The 22,211-nt window shown below is 42.4% G+C and overlaps 1 protein-coding gene across 2 annotated transcripts in view; it reads right to left on the bottom strand.

The window, feature by feature from the left end:
• Positions 1 to 22,211, bottom strand: part of LOC118359624 (IQ motif and SEC7 domain-containing protein 1-like) — a 246,958-nt gene that overhangs the window by 186,254 nt on the left and 38,493 nt on the right. For both annotated transcript variants that reach the window (XM_035738184.2, XM_035738177.2), the window contains exon 2: positions 18,427 to 18,456. In XM_035738184.2, the coding sequence (XP_035594077.1) occupies positions 18,427 to 18,456 (30 nt within the window). The remainder of the gene's footprint in view (positions 1 to 18,426; positions 18,457 to 22,211) is intronic.

Raw genomic sequence — 22,211 nt, 5'->3', positions numbered from 1 at the left:
GAATGGCGGCCATCCACCGTCACAGAGCTTTGATCCCATCTCTGTCAGACACACAGAGCAGCAGGACATGCCATCTGACATCTCTGTCAGACACACAGAGCAGCAGGACATGCCATCTGACATCTCTGTCAGACACACAGAGCAGCAGGACATGCCATCTGACATCTCTGTCAGACACACAGAGCAGCAGGACATGCCATCTGACATCTCTGTCAGACACACAGAGCAGCAGGACATGCCATCTGACACACAGAGCAGCAGGACATGCCATCTGACATCTATACTGAAAGCAATTTGATCAATCATTTGGCCTCTGTGTCTTTGCTAAGCTTCCATGGAGAATAGCCAGACTGGCAGGTAGGACGTGTGAAGTTATATTCAGTATAATCTCTTTTCAAATTCACAGCTTTGTGAGAAAAGTAATTACAGTATGAATATAGGTGAGGAATTACAGTCACATCGTATTCTGGCACTATCACAGAGTATAATCAGTTCATGTCTTGCTTAAAAACACCTTCACAGAAAAGCCCAGAACGCACAAAATGTCTCATTCCTGCACATAAGCCATGACTAATATCAGTTGCTCATTGAATCAACGGCTGATGCTATTTACTACTTTTTTTGGCTAAATGAATGATTCATTTGAACTCTCTCGCTGTCTGGCTCTCATATACATCATTTAAAAAAATATATTTTTAAATCAGCAATGGGTGTTACAAAAGTCCACTGTTAAATTGTAGGAGAGCTTTTCTACAAGCCAGCACCGCAGGCTGAGCCAACTTCATGGCGAATCATCATAAATAACTTCTGCGTTCTGCTTGACCACCATGTCTGAACTCACAAGGAGCATAACTATCCATCTGTCTCAGAGACAAACCTCTTCCTCCGTGAGCTGTTATCAAAGTTCACCATCATGCTCCATGGCAACAACATCTACACTCATGAGTAGTAAGAGGTCAACCTTGTTTGATCCCAGAGGAGTGCTACCAGCAAAACATTTCAAACGTTTCCCTGGGTAATGCCTCTCTTCTAATGAATCCAGAGGTGAGGTACAGTGATAGCAGTGGACAACTCTCCTCACCAGGGACCATAATGAGTCTGTAAGCAGTGACAGCTCCTGACATTGCACTGTGACTGAGCAAGGTGCAAGCAAGGTTAAACTGTTCTGTCTCACTGTGGTCAACTTGTCACAGACATTTCCTGCCCCCCCCCAGTTGATATAGAGCTTCAATTCGCAATATTATCACAGTACTGTGTAATAGCTACCCACATAATAATGTATAAATAATTGACTTCTACATGGCCTAACAGAAGTCTGTTCAGGTGTAATCTGAAAGGGTGCAATTCCATATAATTGAACCTTCACTCCATTTCCATCATCACATCATAATTCTACACTATGTAGATGCTACAATGCTTTAGCTACAGGTAGGCTACACTACCATGACACAACAATGCTTTCCTGTTCTCCTGTATGACTGGCAGTGGTTTATTCAGCAACTACTGGTGTTTTAACACACAATGTGAAGGCTTTGACCTGAACATGAGGGATCAGAGCAGTGCTTTGTTCTCTCTCCGTCTTCTTCACTGTAATAACAGGGAGGTTTTTATAATGCCTCTCTTTCTGTCTCAATACCTCCCTGCTGAGAATAACAGGGGAATGAAAAGCCACTGATCCTGCAAGGCCTGTTGTTGCAAAACGCCTCAGTTGACCCGCTACAGGCAGGCAAACAGGCAGGCAGGTATCACCACACTGTCACTCCAGTTTGGTCCCACAATATTCCTCTCAACAGCATTGGAGGAACCTTGTTCAGGAACACATACAGAACGACAATTATGGCTTCTCAGACTGGAAACTATATGGATGCTGTATGATCAAATGGTTTCATATAACAATGACAATTGGATTGAATCTAGAGATGGTACAGAGTTAATCATTACTATATATTTATCTGTAGTTCCTAGGTTATCCTCATTCATAGGGTAATGTTATTCTCATTTTGTGAAACATACTCAAAAATACTTCCTAGACTGTTTATACTGTATACCGGGGTATTTTAAAATACTGACAGTATGATTTTCAATACAGCGGGGGCTGTGGGGTTGCGTGCTACACCATTGCTTACAACTAACTACAATTTAAATATAACTAGAAGAAATCTAAGATGTGTCAAATAAATGATATCAAAGCTCAGGGCTCCAGCTATGCATTTGGTTGGCTAACTTGCTAGCTAAGTGACTAGATGTCTAGATCAAGCTTCTTGGTTACAGCGGAGACATTCAATCCCTCCTGGATCAAGATCCCTGGGGCCTCATTTATAACCATTGTAAATTTAACACCAAATACAAAAAATATTGAGATTTATAAAGTTGGCACAAGCCAAACATACACATATTTCCCATTATAAGTCAGACCTGTCGTAAAAAAAAAGGAGCATAATAACTTGAAATACGCCCCTAATTCACCTTAAATGTAAATGTAACTCCTCTATTTGCTGTATACTTTGGAAGTATTGGAATTAAGCCAAGACAGTATCTAAAGGAAATAGCAGTGGCAAACTTGATCAAATGTCTTGAAGGTGTTAGAATTAAGCCAAGACAGTATCTAAAGGAAATAGCAGTGGCAAACTTGATCAAATGTCTTGAAGGTGTTAGAATTAAGCCAAGACAGTAGCTAAAGGAAATAGCAGTGGCAAACTTGATCAAATGTCTTGAAGGTGTTAGAATTAAGCCAAGACAGTAGCTAAAGGAAATAGCAGTGGCAAACTTGATCAAATGTCTTGAAGGTGTTAGAATTAAGCCAAGACAGTATCTGAAGGAAATAGCAGTGGCAAACTTGATCAAATGTCTTGAAGGTGTTAGAATTAAGCCAAGACAGTATCTAAAGGAAATAGCAGTGGCAAACTTGATCAAATGTCTTGAAGGTGTTAGAATTAAGCCAAGACAGTAGCTAAAGGAAATAGCAGTGGCAAACTTGATCAAATGTCTTGAAGGTGTTAGAATTAAGCCAAGACAGTAGCTAAAGGAAATAGCAGTGGCAAACTTGATCAAATGTCTTGAAGGTGTTAGAATTAAGCCAAGACAGTATCTAAAGGAAATAGCAGTGGCAAACTTGATCAAATGTCTTGAAGGTGTTAGAATTAAGCCAAGACAGTATCTAAAGGAAATAGCAGTGGCAAACTTGATCAAATGTCTTGAAGGTGTTAGAATTAAGCCAAGACAGTATCTAAAGGAAATAGCAGTGGCAAACTTGATCAAATGTCTTGAAGGTGTTAGAATTAAGCCAAGACAGTAGCTAAAGGAAATAGCAGTGGCAAACTTGATCAAATGTCTTGAAGGTGTTAGAATTAAGCCAAGACAGTATCTGAAGGAAATAGCAGTGGCAAACTTGATCAAATGTCTTGAAGGTGTTGTCAGAATGTTTTCTTTTGCAGTGACATTTACAGCTTCTGACTGCTTCTGAAAGAATAAAACTATTGCAAATTGTTGTGGACCTGTCAACAGATCTTTGAATGCAATAATGTTTCCCGAACCTAAATATGCTGCACTGCCTGCAAATTCTGAAACATTGTCTACACAAAAATATGAAAGAAAACTACAGTAGGCCTACTTACAGTGGTAGCATACACACTTCAATGCCACATTTCAACCTGTTAAGATCTACTGTGTTATAAACCGCACTCCCTGTCGGATGCATAGAGCAAAACATTGAAATGATAATATCCTATCTAACAGGCCCAATTAAATGAGAGATGTACATGGTCATTTGTTGTATAGCTACTTCGGGAATATTAACTCATCATGGCCAGAAAAGGTGAGAAATGTATTCTGCAACAGTTATGATATACAGTATGTATTATGTTTATAAATGAAATATTGTCTACTTGAGAAATCTAGTCTAAGGCTCTGCATCGCAGTGCTAGAGGCGTCACTACAGACCCGGGTTCGATCCCAGGTTGTGTAGCAGCCGGCCGCGAACGAGAGACCCATGAGGCCCATGAGACCAATGAGGCAGAGCACAATTGGCCCAGCGTCATCCGGGTTAGGGGAGGGTTTGGCCGGCAAGGTTGTCCTTGTTCTCTAGTGACTCCTTGTGGCTGGCCAGGCGCATGCACACTGACTTTGGTCGCCAGTAGTGCGGCTTGGCGGGGTCTTGTTTCGGAGGACGCACAGCTCTCCATCTCGCCTCTCCCGAGTCCGTACGGGAGTTGCAGCAACGGGACAAGACTAATCACCAATTGGATATCAAGGGGTGAAAAGTACGACAAGGCAAGGTGGGTATTTTATTCTGCAATAATCATGGAAATGAAATAAATAGTAATAAGAAATATTTCAAATATTTTTTTTATGCATAATCATGGAAATGAAAAAAAAAAATGTTTGTATATTGTGACTAGATTTAGCTAGGCTACCTGTTTTTTTGTTATGAATAAGAGTGTCATATATTCCCCGTTTGCACAAGGCTACTACTATACATACAATACTTCAACCACTAGAAACTGTGCGTACTCATGGTTTAAAGTAAGCCGTCTCACGTCAAGTTCAGTTTTTATAAATTACAACTTTTGAGTGAAATCTGGCGTACGCATGTTCTAGGGCATATTATGTGTGTACGCAACAAATCTGTTGCCTAAGTAGTTTTGTACCCCCTGTGTACACATTCTGTAATACCTTATACCCCGGTATGGTACAGAAACGGTATGAAAATCTGGATAACGCCCAACACTAATACTTGCATACTTGCTGTTATAGGAACTGTTATTAAATCATGTTTCATACTCGGATGAATATTACTTTCATCCATTCCCAGCCCTCGTACTGTATTGAGTGTCTGTCTGACTGGGACTACTGGTGAGCTCTCTAGCTACGTCCAGCCTATTGTTCCCGGCTAGTCAGGGCTTATTAATGAGTGCTGCTCTACACAGCATCAGAGAATAGGACAGCAGCATCATATCATCATCACCCATTCAGTGGAGAACAATTCCAGCAAAACCAGGTCATTGAGGCTGTTCTGAGGCTGTTCACACCAGTAATCAGTCAGTCAGTCAGTCAGTCTCTCACTCTGCTGGCTCCTAATCACATTTGAATGAAGACATCCATTCTGATTACAGTGGAGCAGGCCAATTAACCACAGCCATGTTGTTATTCCTCTCTCATTAGCCATCGAGTGTGTATGAGTGTGAGTGTGTTTGTGTGTGCGACTGTGTGTGTACACTCCCCCGGCGCTGACAGGCCGGCCCCTTTACGCGTTCGCTCACTGTCGGCTACAGTTCCTCACCACAGCAAAGCAAAGCCAAATGCTCAGGAAGCACAGCTTATTTATAGCATCCTGTTCTAAATTCAATGGATTTTCCATTATTAATAATAATGAGCTAGCTAACTACATATGGAACACAGTAAATGTTAGACAGCCAGGCTCAGTTCAGGTCATGTTGGAGCTGCGCATTAACATGGAAGAGTCATGTAAGCAATATGACTATGAGCCTAGTGAGTGTCTCAGGAGAGTGATACATCAGTGGCTGTGTTGTGGTTTTGAATTTGAACCACCAGGCTAACTTTGAGCTTTAGTATTGCATATGAAAAGGGAAAGACAGGAGACTGTAGGCTTGTGGCTGGTAGACTGGGGACAGTGAGGCAGTAGGTTTGTGGCTGGTAGACTGGGGACAGTGAGGCAGTAGGTTTGTGGCTGGTAGACTGGGGACAGTAAGGCGGTAGTCCTGTGGCTGGTAGACTGGGGACAGTGAGGCGGTAGTCCTGTGGCTGGTAGACTGGGGACAGTGAGGCGGTAGTCCTGTGGCTGGTAGACTGGGGACAGTGAGGCGGTAGTCCTGTGGCTGGTAGACTGGGGACAGTGAGGCGGTAGTCCTGTGGCTGGTAGACTGGGGACAGTGAGGCGGTAGTCCTGTGGCTGGTAGACTGGGGACAGTGAGGCGGTAGTCCTGTGGCTGGTAGACTGGGGACAGTGAGGCGGTAGGCCTGTGGCTGGTAGACTGGGGACAGTGAGGCGGTAGGCCTGTGGCTGGTAGACTGGGGACAGTGAGGCGGTAGTCCTGTGGCTGGTAGACTGGGGACAGTGAGGCGGTAGTCCTGTGGCTGGTAGACTGGGGACAGTGAGGCGGTAGTCCTGTGGCTGGTAGACTGGGGACAGTGAGGCGGTAGTCCTGTGGCTGGTAGACTGGGGACAGTGAGGCGGTAGGATTGTGGCTGGTAGACTGGGGACAGTAAGGCAGTAGTCCTGTGGCTGGTAGACTGGGGACAGTAAGGCGGTAGTCCTGTGGCTGGTAGACTGGGGACAGTAAGGCGGTAGGCCTGTGGCTGGTAGACTGGGGACAGTAAGGCGGTAGGCCTGTGGCTGGTAGACTGGGGACAGTGAGGCGGTAGTCCTGTGGCTGGTAGACTGGGGACAGTGAGGCGGTAGTCCTGTGGCTGGTAGACTGGGGACAGTGAGGCGGTAGTCCTGTGGCTGGTAGACTGGGGACAGTGAGGCGGTAGTCCTGTGGCTGGTAGACTGGGGACAGTGAGGCGGTAGGCTTGTGGCTGGTAGACTGGGGACAGTGAGGCGGTAGGCTTGTAGCTAGTAAGCTGGGGACAATGAGGCGGTAGTCCTTTGGCTGGTAGACTGGGGACAGTAAGGCGGTAGTCCTGTGGCTGGTAGACTGGGGACAGTAAGGCGGTAGTCCTGTGGCTGGTAGACTGGGGACAGTAAGGCGGTAGGCTTGTGGCTGGTAGACTGGGGACAGTAAGGCGGTAGTCCTTTGACTGGTAGCCTGGGGACAGTGAGGCAGTAGTCCTGTGGCTGGTAGACTGGGGACAGTAAGGCGGTAGTCCTTTGGCTGGTAGCCTGGGGACAGTGAGGCGGTAGGCTTGTGGCTGGTGGACTGGGGACAGTGAGGCGGTAGTCCTGTGGCTGGTAGACTGGGAACTGTAGGCCTGTGGCTGGTAGACTGGGAACTGTTGGCCTGTGGCTGGTAGACTGGGAACTGTAGGCCTGTGGCTGGTAGACTGGGAACTGTAGGCCTGTGGCTGGTAGACTGGGAACTGTAGGCCTGTGGCTGGTAGACTGGGAACTGTTGGCCTGTGGCTGGTAGTCTGGGAACTGTTGGCCTGTGGCTGGTAGTCTGGGAACTGTAGGCCTGTGGCTGGTAGTCTGGGAACTGTTGGCCTGTGGCTGGTAGTCTGGGAACTGTAGGCCTGTGGCTGGTAGTCTGGGAACTGTATTAGTGCTGAATGCAGTGGTGCTTGTTGAAGCAATTTTACACAGCCGGACCCTGGAATTATATTACTGATATAAAGACTAGAGACATAACGTCAGGTCCATTGTTATTGGCTCCCTTGATAAAGATGGGCAAAAAAGACTATATGCTCCCCAAAAAATGAGAAATTATATTATACTGATACAACTGCTCAGAGAAAGATATTTTGTTTAGATTGTGTCAAATGGAAGCGAAGTGTCTGTATTTTTTTTAACAATTAAAGCATAAATACATTTTTCTACCAGTTTCCATCGGAATTATGCAAAGGCTTTGATTTCTGGTCAAACAGATGGAAAAGGGGTCTTAGACAGCACCTACCAGAAAAAGTCTTAAAAAGGGTGAACACAAATACATCACAACACAACAATGCTGAAGTAAAGGTCCATGACAACAAATATCAACACATGTGTAGTTTTGGAAAAATGATTTGCCTTCTGTAAGTTCAACCTCAGGAGGCTGAAGAAATTTGAATTAGTCACCAAAAACACTCACAAACTTTTACAGATGCACAATTGAGAGGATCCTGTCGGGCTGTATCACCGCCTGGTACGGCAACTGCTCCGCCCACAACCGTAAGGCTCTCCAGAGGGTAGTGAGGTCTGCACAACGCATCACCGGGGGCAAACTACCTGCCCTCCAGGACACCTACACCACCTGACCTGGTCTAGGGTGTCAGGTAGGGTGGAGGTGATAAGGTCCTTGACTAGTCTCTCAAAGCACTTCATGATGACGGAAGTGAGTGCTACGGGGCGATAGTCATTTAGCTCAGTTACCTTAGCTTTCCTGGGAACAGGAACAATGGTGGCCCTCTTGAAGCATGTGGGAACAGCAGACTGGGATAAGGATTGATTGAATATGTCCGTCTGCGCATGCTCTGAGGATGCGGCTAGGGATGCCGTCTGGGCCGACAGCCTTGCGAGGGTTAACACGTTTAAATGTTTTATTCACGTTGGCTGCAGTGAAGGAGAGCCCACAGGTTTTGGTAGTGGATTGGTAGTGGATTGTATTGAGCCCTGTATTGTCCTCAAAGCGAGCAAAGAAGTTGTTTTGTTTGTCTGGGAGCGAGACATCGTGGTCCGCGACGGGGCTGGTTTTCTTTTTGTAGTCCGTGATTGACCCTGCCACATACCTCTCGTGTCTGTGCCATTGAATTGCAACTCTACTTTGTTTCTATAATGACGCTTAGGTTGTTTGATTGTCTTGTGGAGGGAATAGCTACACTGTTTGTATTTGGTCATGTTTCCGGTCGCCTTGCCCTGATGCTGCCATCAATCCATGGTTTCTGGTTGGGGAAGGTTTGAATAGTCGCTGTGGGTACAACATCACCGATGCACTTGCTAATAAACTCGCTCACCGAATCAGCGTATTCATCCATGTTATTGTCCGACGCTATGCAGAACATATCCCAGTCCACGTGATCAAAGCAACCTTAAAGAGTGGAACCCGATTGGTCGGACCAAGGTTGAACAGACCTGAGCACGGGTGTTTCCTGTTTTAGTTTCGGTCTATAGGCTGGGAGCAACAAAATGGAGTCGTGGTCAGATTTGCTGAAAGGAGGGCGGGGGAGGGCTTTGTATGCCTCGCGGAAGTTAGAATAACAATGATCCAGGGTTTTGCCAGCCCTGGTAGAACAATCGATATGCTGATAGAATTTAGGGAGCCTTGTTTTCAGATTAGCCTTGTTAAAATCCACAGCTACAATAAATGCAGCCTCAGGACATGTGGTTTCCAGTTTACATTGTCCAATGAAGTTCTTTCAGGGCCGTTGATGTGTCTGCTTGGGGGGGATATACACGAATGTGAGTATCATCGAAGAGAATTCTCTTGGTAGATAATGCGGTCGGCATTTGATTGTAAGGAATTCTAGGGCAAGTGAACAAAAGGACTTGAGTTCCTGTATGTTTTTATGATCACACCATGCGTGAAGAAACCATGTGGCTGTACCGACTCTGATAACGTATCCTGAGTGAGCCATGTTTCCGTGAAACAAAGAACGTTACAATCTCTGATGTCTCTCTGAAAGGCAACCCTTGCTCGGATTTCGTCTACCTTGTTGTCAAGAGACTGGACATTGGCGAGTAGTATGCTCGGGAGCGGTGCGCGATGTGCCCGTCTACGAAGCCTGACCAGAAGACCGCTCCGTCTGTCCCTTCTGAAGCGCCATTGTTTTGTGTCGCTGGCTGGGATACGATCCATTGTCCTGGGTGGTGGACCAAACAGAGGATCTGATCCATTGTCCTGGGTGGTGGACCAAACAGAGGATCCGCTTTGGGAAAGTCATATTCCTGGTCATAATAGTTCCTCCTGGCTGTATGTAATAAAACGTAAGATTTCCTGGGGTAACAATGTAAGAAATAATACATAAAAAACAAAATACTTCATCGTTTCCTAGGAACGCGAAGCGAGGAGGCCATCTCTGTCGGCGCTGGAAGCGTGCCTCAAACGCTAAAATGTACGCATTTTCCCTCTAAATTACTCAAAAATGATTTTCTCTTTCACACACTCAGTCACAACACACGTGCCTGCCTGCAAAAGTGCATTGTGAGTGGAGTCAGCAGCAGGCGCTCAGCTCGTGCACAGGCAGCAGCAGGCCAGCAGCAATTTCAGAAAATTGCAAATCATTGTTGGCAGACTGTAATAGCAGTAGCACGGGTTCGACGAGCCAAACCCAATGAATATAGTTGGTCACGAATGTTTGATCTTGAACAGAACTTACAACATCAATCAACATGTCTCAATCCAAATTGTACAGCCAGAAGTACAGAAAAGAGTGGGAGTCTGTACCTGAACAAATGTCAATTCATATTTTTTCCCGAGATGGCCAGGCACTTTGAGTAACATTATTGTGTATTCTACGTAATGACGCAGTTTTAAGTTATCACGCAATGACATCACAACTTTATTTAAAGTTAAACATTGATGGTGTTATTACAGATGACCAAAAATTAATCGCTAAATACTGTAGCAATTTTTACAGAAAATTGTATAGCTCTACTTACTGTCAGGAATCCACAGATATGTTTTTTAACTCACTGAATAATGTTCACTCTATCAGTGATATAATCTAAACAGTGTGATGAACCCATCAAAGTTGGAGATTATAGAGTCTATCAAACTTCTAAAGAACAATAAATCACCAGGTGTTGATGGAATTACATCAGAATTTTACAAATTATTTTCTGAACAAGTAGCTCCCTCCTACAATGAGTCAAGGGTTAATAACACTGATATCTAAGCCTAAAAAAGAAGTGCTGCTCATCGATAACTGTCGTCCAATTTGTCTTCTTAATAATGACTATAAGATATTAGCCTTACTACTTGCAAAAATAATCAAAGAAGTCCTGGATGCAATCATTGATGAAACACAGTCTGGCTTCATGAGGAACAGAGATATTTCTAACAATGTCAAACTAGTATTAGACATAATTGACTACTTGACTACCTAATAACTGAGGATAGCTTCATATTATTATTATTATTTTTTTTATAAAGCATTTGACACAGTAGAGCATCAGTTTCTCTTCCACTCCCTTGAGAGACTTGGCTTTGGGGATTTTTTCTGCAAGGCTATTAAGACTCTCTATGCAAATGGTAAAAGCTCTATCAAATTGAAATATGGCACCTTACCTAGATTTGAGTTAAAGACAGGAATTATGCAAGGTTGTCCTATCTCTCCGTACCTGTTTTTATTAATCACCCAACTTCTTGCAAATTCTTTAAATAATAGCCCTGTACAAGGTATTTCCATAGCTGGTAAAGAAATTATTATAAGCCAGCTGGCTGACGATACTACACCTTTTCTGAAAGACGCTAACCAAATTCCCATATCGATCAATGTGATTACAATCCTTTTCCAAAGCATCTGGTCGATATCTTAACATTAATAAATGTGAACTCATAGCTGTCAAAGATTGTGTGACACCTTCATATTATGGTATTCCAGTCAAAGAAGAACTTACATATTTAGGCATGACGATTACAAAGGATCAGAAGTCTAGAGGCTTACTAAATTTTAACACTCTTATTAAAAAAAACAGAAGAAACTAAATCAATGGCTACAGAGGGACTTATCTTTAAAAGGTAGTCCTAATAACCAAGGCTGAAGGCATCTCTAGACTAACATATGGTGCTCTATCTTTATATCTTGACAGTAAAATAAGCAAGGAGATAGACCAGATGATTTTCAACTTTCTTTGGAGAAACCATACCCATTACATTAGGAAAACTGTTGTAATGAACACTTATGAGAATGGTGGACTGAATTTTCTGGACTTTACTACTTTATATAATACTTTTAAGATCAATTGGATAAAACAATTCCTAAGACGACCCACTTCTATCTGGAATTTTATTCCTCATATCATGTCTTCTCTACTTTTGGTGGCCTTAACTTCATGTTGTTTTGCAATATTGACAAAGTTCCAGTGAAACTTTCTGCTTTTCATCGGCAGGTTTTCTTGTCATGGTCCTTAATTTATAAACACAATTTTTCTCCACACATATATTATATATGGAATAATCGGGATATATTGTATAAAAATACCTCTTTGTTTTTAGAATATTGGTTCCGAAATAATGTCCTATTGGTGAGCCAACTGGTAAATGCAGAGTGTCTTTTACTCAGTTATAAAGAATTCTTATCATTTTACAAGGTCCCTGTAACACCTAAACATTTTGCAATTGTTTTAGATGCCATTCCCTCAGGTGTTGCTATGTTATTCAGGAACATGTCAAGACCTGACCCTCAGAGCCTACCTTCTATTGACCCTGTTGACTCATCAGTAGGAAAGATTTGTTTATTTTTTGGTCCATTCAACAACAAAGCGATACAATCCTTGTTTCAGCAGGATGTTGTATCTATACCTTATGTCATGCCTTATTGGAATGGATTTATTGATAATATCTGTTGGAAAAAAGTTTGGATGTTGCCACACACATACCTACTTGTTAACAAAATTAAGGAAGTTTCCTTTAAAATTATTCATAAATAGAATCTTGCCAACCACTATATGAAGAAGTTTAAGGAAAACATCAACTCAAATTGCTCCTTTTGTAATGACCACCCAGAAACAGTGTTGCATCTTTTTTGACATTGTATGCATGTAAGAAAACGGTGGCAAGACATCAGTAGGTTTATAATTGAACACATTTATGAAGATTTTACACTCTTGTGGAGAGATGTACTGTTTGGATTCTTTACATACAATACAAATAAGCTGAAACATTATTATGTAATTAATTGCATTATTCTTTTAGCTAAATTTCATATACACAAATGTACATTTACAAACAGAAAACCACATTTTCTTACCCTACAAAAAGAAATTGAACTGTATTAAGACGGTTAAATGCTCTACTAACAAAAAAGCTGTTAGAATTGTAAGTATATGCATGTCCCTTAAGGTCCTTGTGTAATTGTAATGTGATATTGTACCCCCTAGCTCGATTGTCCATTGTTTGTAATCTATGTATGCTTGTGTTCCCTCATGTGCTTTATGTATTGATTTATTATTAATAAAATTTAAAAATTGTAAAAAATATTAATTTTTTAAATCACAACGTTATTTAGCAACAAATCAACCTGCCTCTAGCAACTTACCCTGAAAATTTGTTGGCAACACTGCACTGAGCACCGACCCACACCGGATGTCCATGGATGTTGAAAAGTAGTTGAAATTTGGTCAGTCTACCCTGGCTGGGCAAAATCTTAACCAATCATAGACACGTTTGGGACAGTACAGTACAGTAGGGAGGTGCATGGTTATTTGAATATTCAAAAATCTGAACAAAGGTTCGTATTCCAATACTTGTGGGTGTTCATTAAAAAAATAATCACAGTTATTTTTTAACAATGAAAAGGCTTTGTCTAAATTTGATATATTAAATTGTGACAATGCTACACAAGGATATACCATGACATGTAAAATTATTAATTCAATAAAACAACAATCTTTAGAATGTAGTGTTTATGATGTGCGCCCCATAAAAATATATATTTCACACGTTTGTTGTTATTTTCTGCCAATCAAAGTGACACTGTCTACAGTCAGGTAGCACTGTGGCACTGTCTACAAAGTGGCACTGTCTACAGCTTGTGTATCAAGCAACGTGGGAGATAATCAATGCAAAATGGAATTACAATTACGGAATTAAGTTAGTTAAATTTGAAGTAGTAGGCTACAACTACGAGCAACCATCAGGTAGGCTATTGTTTAATGTGAATGGAGTTGTTGTAGACAAGGACAGGAAAAGGTAAGGTAACGTTAGCTAGCTAGCTGGCTAACATAGCTGGCTACATTTGCTAGCTTCCTAACATCGATTTGATGCAGTCAAGACAGGCACAGCCAGGTGGAATGATAGATGACCTATGGAAGTTTGTCTAACTAGTCTATGGTTGCGCTCGCTCTCTCCCTCCCGTGTAAAACTCACCGGCTACTGCCCATCGCACTGCTGCAAGCAAGCGGCACCAAAGTCAAGCAAGCCAGTTCCCAAGTTGAAATTTGGGAGTTTTTCAAATTTAATTAAATTTTTACATGAATTTCGACTATACGGATATCCGGGGGGAAAAAATGGCATGATATTATTTTAATAGTGAAATTATTTCAAAATGCCCATCCTCCCTACAGTACGGTACAGTACAGGGCGGCAGGTAGCCTAACTGTTAGAGTGTTGGGCCAGTAGGTTAGAGTGTTGGGTCGAAAGATCGCTGGTTTGAATACCCAAACAGACAAGGTGTGTCGATGTGCCCTTGAGTAAGGCACTTAACCCTCATTTGCTCCAGGGGTGCTGTACTACTATGGCTGACCCTGTAAAACTACACATTTCACTGCACCTATGTATTTGACAATAAAACATGGCAAGACTAATGTTGCACAAGCAGGTGTGGAAAGATCTTAGAGACTTACTCAGTAAGACTCACAGCTCTTAGGGACTTACCCAGAAAGACTCACAGCTCTTAGGGACTTACCCAGAAAGACTCACAGCTCTTAGGGACTTACCCAGAAAGACACACAGCTCTTAGGGACTTACTCAGTAAGACTCACAGCTCTTAGGGACTTACTCAGTAAGACTCACAGCTCTTAGGGACTTACCCAGAAAGACTCACAGCTCTTAGGGACTTACCCAGAAAGACTCACAGCTCTTAGGGACTTACCCAGAAAGACTCACAGCTCTTAGGGACTTACCCAGAAAGACTCACAGCTCTTAGGGACTTACCCAGAAAGACTCACAGCTCTTAGGGACTTACCCAGAAAGACTCACAGCTCTTAGGGACTTACTCAGTAAGACTCACAGCTCTTAGGGACTTACCCAGAAAGACTCACAGCTCTTAGGGACTTACCCAGAAAGACACACAGCTCTTAGGGACTTACTCAGTAAGACTCACAGCTCTTAGGGACTTACTCAGTAAGACTCACAGCTCTTAGGGACTTACCCAGAAAGACTCACAGCTCTTAGGGACTTACCCAGAAAGACTCACAGCTCTTAGGGACTTACCCAGAAAGACTCACAGCTCTTAGGGACTTACTCAGTAAGACTCACAGCTCTTAGGGACTTACCCAGAAAGACTCACAGCTCTTAGGGACTTACCCAGAAAGACTCACAGCTCTTAGAAACTTACCCAGAAAGACTCACAGCTCTTAGGGACTTACTCAGTAAGACTCACAGCTCTTAGGGACTTACCCAGAAAGACTCACAGCTCTTAGAAACTTACACAGAAAGACTCACAGCTCTTAGGGACTTACCCAGAAAGACTCACAGCTCTTAGAATCTTACCCAGAAAGACTCACATCTCTTAGAATCTTACCCAGAAAGACTCACATCTCTTGGGGACTTACCCAGAGACTCACAGCCCTTAGAAACTTACCCAGAAAGACTCCACAGCTGTAATTGCTGCCAAAGGTGCTTCTAAAAAGTATTGCCTCAGGGGTGTGAATACTTATCTAAATGAGATATCTGTATTGCATTTTCAATAAATGTGCAAAGATTTCTAAAAACATCATTTTGCTTTGTCATTATGGGATATTGTGTGTATATAGGTGAGAGAAAAACAATGTAAACTTATGAATTCAGGTTGTAACACAACAAAATGTGTAATAAGTCAAGTGGTGTGAATACTTTCTGAAGGCATTGTATGTCTGTCTGGGGAGTTAATTAGCAGTGGCAGCTGTTGATGCATACTAACTGTTATTGGAAGACTGGAAATGTAGAGGAACTAGGGCTGCTACTGTAGTTATAGTGATTGACACTACTCATGTGAGAGGATAAAGGCTTAATTAGCAGGATGGGTTATGGGCCAGTTCCACTAACTGATTGAAGAGGCCCCAGTCTATTGTGTTTCACAGTTTGAGTCCCTGGCAGAAATGCTGCAATGTTAGTACACTGGCTTTGCTAGTGATGCTGCTCAGTGGGTGAGCCCCCCACACACACACGACAATGACAGGCAGAAACCTCCAGGGCTCAGACACTCTCCTTCCCCGTCAACTCAGTAAGAAAGGACAGCCAGTACAGAACACAAGAGGCTGGAGGACAACAAAGATCAGGGGCGGAAAGAACAGAGAAGGCCTGAATCTACTGTATACCAACTACACAGACCCAGCTCTGGGATCTCTCTATACTCAGAAAACCCAGAAACACACAAAACTTGACAGGCAGGAGTAAGAGTGAAATTCACCATCTGCTTAACAGGAACATATGTGCGGATTACTAGTGCTGAGTGATAAGTGCTTCTTGAGGTCGGTTCGATCATTTAAAAAAAGAAAAAAAGTTTGAGCTTTTTAATGGAAATTCCAAAGCCAAAAATAGTTCATTTAATTGCCAAAACATAGAAAATATTCCACTGATTCTGTCAGGTCCACATTGAACAATAAAAAATAAGGAAATAATACATAATAAAATAGTTTATATTGGATCTATATATAATGACGAGATGCTCATGTCTCCGCCCTAACATTGGGAGTTGTTCTCCCAAAGGCGGGAAAGCAGGCGACAAGCTTAGGCCCAAAATAAGCCTGTAGAAACGCATTGGGATAATTTTGGATAGATTTTCGCCTCTTCTTCTCTGACCCGTCTCTATCCAAGCAGGGGAAAAAACACTGCAATGGATTATCGTCATTGTAGTTAATTACCAGGTTTCTGTGCTGAACTAGGTTGAATATTTGCTTAATGAAAACTGCAACTCCCTTCAGGCCAGCGTCCCACATAGTTCTTGACTTGATTTTTCTCATGTTGTGAATGATTTGATTTCACTCTTGAGAAAAGGCGCGATGGGCTCAAAAACAAAACAACTCATTGCAATTCGAACAATTGAACAGACGTCAGTCAACTGGTTGTTTAATAAAAAATAAACACTAAATGTTGATTATTCGCTCAGCACTAGAGATAACCCATGATATTAAATCCATATACTATGTAAACAAGGAGCTCGAGACAAGACGGTTTATTTACTAGGGACTAGTGAAGGGGGGGAATGGACACATGATATTAAATCCATATACTATGTAAACAAGGAGCTCGAGACAAGGCGGTTTATTTACTAGGGACTAGTGAAGGGGGGGAATGGACACATGATATTAAATCCATATACTATGTAAACAAGGAGCTCGAGACAAGGCGGTTTATTTACTAGGGACTAGTGAAGGGGGGGAATGGACACATGATATTAAATCCATATACTATGTAAACAAGGAGCTCAATACAAGACAGTTTATTTACTAGGGACTAGTGACGGGGGGGGAATGGACACATAATATTAAATCCATATACTAAGTAAACAAGGAGCTCGAGACAAGACGGTTTATTTACTAGGGACTAGTGAAGGGGGGAAATGGACACAGCTACATATCAGGATATCATTTTTCATGATATATCGTGTCATATTGTTTGGACAATATCGTAATATTCTTTTTGCGCCAGTTGGCTCTACCTGCTCCAAAACTCCAGTATTTTTCCTTCATAGCATGTTCTCCATCTTCTTTTTAAAGGTGCTACACCTAGAATTTCACAGAATCTCTCCCCTATGTGGAAGCTAGGTGAATTGCAACAGCACTAGGCTACATTCAAAACTAAACCTCCCTGCCCCCACATCCCATTTCCCCGTAACATGGCGGAGACTCACTCTTGAGCCTTTTACTTTCGGTTTTATATTTCACAGCGATTTAGATGGTACAATGATTCCCTACACTATTCCGAGCTTGTTTTCTCACAAATTGACATTTAGTGAACAGCGTAGAATTTAAGCAACAAAGAAATGACAGAGCAATTTCTACATTGGCCACTTGAACAGATGTCCACTAGATAACACAGCCACAAGTCAAAACTTCATACATTTTCATAAATTCACATTTATGTAGGTAGAGTTAATTAAAGTGACTATGCATAGATGACAACAGAGAGTGGCAGTGGTGTGGAGAGGGGAGAGCAATGTGAATAGTCTGGGTATCCTTTTGACTAGATGTTCAGGAGTCATATGGCTTGGGGGGTAGAAGCTGTTTAGAAGCCTCTTGGACCTAAGCTTGGCGCTCTGGTACCGCTTGCCGTGCGGTAGCAGAGAGAAGAGTCTATGACTATAAGCTTACGGGTTAGAGTCCCGCTCCTTGAAAGCGGCAGATCTACCCTTTAGCTCAGTGCGAATGTGAGGTCCCCGGCAATTCCCAACCCTACTAGGCACTGGGGAGAAAAGCACCTCGACTTGACATGCCAGTCAAGTTTTCCAGCCCTAGTCACATCACGTCAAGGATGTATACTTATTCTAGCTTTAAACCACTCCATGGCTTCACTGAATCTCCTAAGACACTCCCATATACATCTCCTGACAGATAGACTGTATGAGGAAATTACAATGCAGCCTTTGGTTGCACTCAAACCCATAATTTTCCCCATCATAATGGTCACTAGTGGACACTGAGGCACCTCATCAGTGCCTGGCTGCTACTATCATCAGCACACAGGATAATCACTCATGTCTCTGCTAGCATGTTTTATTACAGAGCTGGTCAGCTATAGACTAGAGATTGTAGGGTATCATGTGTTATCTGGAACCAGAACCTACTCAGAGAGATGGGTGGGTGGTGGAGGGAGATGGAATGGGAGAGAGTGAACGGGAGAGATGGTCATCAAGTGTTATTCAAGTGTTACCTGAATAGTTGCCTTACATCATGTGTAACAGTGTACATACCTGACCATTTTGGAGCTGTCACATTCAGATCTGAAAAACAAAGAGTCTACTGATTAGTATATTAATCAAATCATTGTGAATGCATTTATCAAACAATCTAATTTAAAAAATCTCAATTAATCAAGGACGATACGACAACGTAAGTGACAAAATAGCCTGGTTCTGCACTGTATGGATAGGGAAGAGCCCAATGAAAAGATGCAGTACAACACCAGCAGTCATAAATCAAACACACTGCTGCGCTCAAGTCATTCTCATGGTCTACATGCCAACAATACCAGACGCAGTAAAGAATTAGAAACCCCTGACAATATTGCTGTACAGTGTGTTGCAAATAATACAATGCAATTACATTGACATTCCATCGCAGAGAGAAAATGTTATCCAGTGTGCCACTGTGGAGAAGCAAAGGGTTCTTTCGAAAAAATAAGAAGAAAAAAACATTTAGCCAATGTAGGTTTTCCCCATGCTCATAATGATAGAGACCTAGCTCTGGGTAGCCACAAGCTCTGCTGGAATAAAGCTCCACATTTTTTAGATACTTCAGAGAACTCAAGACAAAGCTGGTCTAACTCGTTTCAACCTTGCAGAGGTAACACAAACTGCTACATAAGAACTGGATGTGAGGAGGATGCATCCATTACATTGTGCTCACTTCTTGAAGGAGGGGCTCAATCTTACATGGAATTACAATTCATTGAGTTAGTTTAAGTACTAAGTTAGAGACCAGTATACATAGCTATCCTGCATCATAGTCCTAAGCTTAAATGGGTCTCTGGCCCTACACAGAACATTGTTAATTTGCAGTCACACTCTTTAGTCCACCACCAGTAGAAATGCACTTTTTCGAGCTGAAAGATTAAGGCCAGAGCTGTCCCATGATGTTGCACAACGATTTAAGTCAATAAGTCTTTGTTTTAGTCAAAGTATGATATATTTGGGCTTGACGTGACAAATCTGAACTGCCCACTTCGTTCAAATCCATGTGAATGCTGTGTCTTTTCCTATGATACAGAAATAATTTTTCACCATACGTTTTGTTTCAGGGCTGTTTTTTTTAATGATACCTTTCACCAGCATGGCATCGTTTATTAATCAGAAACAGCTGCAAAGGTATTCCTCTTTGCAACTGATGAGCCAAACAGCCTTGTCTCCACTTGGCCGCCTTGAGCCATGGAGCACATTAAAATACCGGGTACAAATGTATGTTTTTGCACCTCCACCATGCTTGTCCGAAACACGACCCTGCCAAGCCCCACTGCTTCTTGACACTTAACCTGGAATGTGTCGGAGGAAACACAGTCTAGCTGGCGAACAAAGTCAGCTTACAGGCGCCCGGCCTGCCAGAAGGAGTCACTAGAGCGCGATGGGACAAGGAAATCCCGGCCGGCCAAACCCTCCCCTAACCCGGACGATGCTGGTCCAATTGTGCACCGCCTCTTGACACAGCCTGGGATCGAACCCGGGTCTGTAGTGACGCCTCAAGTACCACCAGGGGGGACCACATTTTTACTTATTTTTGAGCTTGTCTGTATTTAAAAAAAATAATAATAATAATAAATAAATAAATAATATATATTACCATTTGATATAATAGTATGATTGCGTGATGATAGCATTTAGCAAACCCATTCGCCCCGTCGTCCCAAGATGAATGTTTTTGACCACTAAAGTTTAGCATCGCTACACGCTCCACTGCTTTGAATGGTATAACATTAGCTATGAACCACAAGTTTCTATCCAGATAATTAAAAGGCACCTGCAAAATAAAATTCAAGGAACTCATAGTTTCATGTCATCTGTGGCATACATGATCATGAGCAAAGTCATTGTAGTCTATCATTTCACTTCCCCTGTGAGAACCATGAGCACGGGTTGACTTGGCTTTGCTTGTACCGCAGCCGAAGACTGGCAGCAGCCTGCCTACCTACCAGACGCTGCAGTGTCATAACAATAAACAAAAACTTATATCAGCCATCTTTCAATTGTTATCCAAATTACCGGAGTGTCATCTTACTGTTTCTAGCAATTTTATAGTGGATTCGCGGCCGCAAATTATGGAAGATGCCAAAACCTTTGAAATAACAATAGATGGTGACGTCAAAGATTGGCCAATATTTTACATCTGTGGCAAAGTCTTCCCTTGATCAATGCTTATGATTTACGGAAGGCTTCCAACTCCAGAACCAACCATAGAGCCAGCTGGCTAATCTTTTCAATACAGTGTAGTAAAAAAAATACAACCGCAACTACAGATAACATTAGCTGGCTAGGTAAGCAAGATAGCTAGCTACACTGATAGCTGTCAGTGACTTATTTATTGATGATCAACTCCACATGGAAATTCCCACATCCAATTCATGAATATGTATAAATAGCCTTTGCTATTCATCCGAGGTGGAACCTAAAGGTGCATTTCCTCCCTAGGACAAGAAATTACATCAAAATAGTGGCGGCCATGCGATTCCACAGGAGTATACAGTACTTTACACAGACAGAATTAAATAAACGCCACAATACCATTAAGGGAAAGCGCTCCGCACATGGCTGTTCTCTGGAACACTGCACTCAGAGCCAATAAAGCTACAGGCTATATCTAGCTAAATGTATGTGCATCGTCATCGCCTACCCATTCTCCTCATATGGAGTAGGGGGAAAGTAATACGAGTTGAAAGTTACCTTGCGTAGCTTGGGCATTTTCACTAATTATGAATGGACAGGAAATTGCTTGAGTTTCTTATTGTAAGTTGAGCAGAGAATACAATCTAAAGTATGTGACTACAGCATTTTTCCTAATTATGGGGGAAGTTGAATTGTTGAATGAGGAGATGGTGGTCCTTTGGAATTATAGAACTTCATTGTTGTTTTCAACAGAACCATCTGGACTCTCTGGGGCTGAGGATTCGCTGCTGGCTACCTCTCAACACTATACTATCCCACATGGCTACCTCTCAACACTATACTATCCCACATGGCTACCTCTCAACACTATACTATCCCACATGGCTACCTCTCAACACTATACTATCCCACATGGCTACCTCTCAACACTATACTATCCCACATGGCTACCTCTCAACACTATACTATCCCACATGGCTACCTCTCAACACTATACTATCCCACATGGCTACCTCTCAACACTATACTATCCCACATGGCTACCTCTCAACACTATACTATCCCACATGGCTACCTCTCAACACTATACTATCCCACATGGCTACCTCTCAACACTATACTATCCCACATGGCTACCTCTCAACACTATACTATCCCACATGGCTACCTCTCAACACTATACTATCCCTCATGGCTACCTCACAACACTATACTACCCCACATAGCTACCTCACAACACTATACTATCCCACATGGCTACCTCCCTTCCACTCCCATTTCCCTCTCTTCTATACCCTGTTGATCACCAAGTCTTTCTTCTCAGAGTGCATCGCCAACAGAGGGACAGCAGAGTCATCTCTCAACTCACCATCAGCTCTACTCCTGAGATATTAGAAGAAAAGTACTTAAACTTATATATGGAGCTCTCTGTGTATTTGTTTTATCCTCAGCCATACAGTTCTTTAAAATCACAGAGGAGAAACTGAAACAGACAAAAATGTGATTATTTGATTGCTGGCAATGGCATTTGGTGCTGCTGGTGCCATCTCTCATTGTTGTTGTCAGCACATGAAATGCAGGCTTCACACAATCGTTTTAAAATCTATTTGATTTAGACCAGGGATGGGCAACTCTAGTCCTCAGTGATTGGTGTCACACTTTTC

The sequence above is a fragment of the Oncorhynchus keta genome, chromosome 27 (genome assembly GCF_023373465.1).
Source record: "Oncorhynchus keta strain PuntledgeMale-10-30-2019 chromosome 27, Oket_V2, whole genome shotgun sequence".
In the NCBI taxonomy this organism is placed as follows: domain Eukaryota; kingdom Metazoa; phylum Chordata; class Actinopteri; order Salmoniformes; family Salmonidae; genus Oncorhynchus; species Oncorhynchus keta.
The sequence above is the reverse complement of the archived record's forward strand: the minus strand, read 5'-3'. Positions and strand labels throughout refer to the sequence as shown.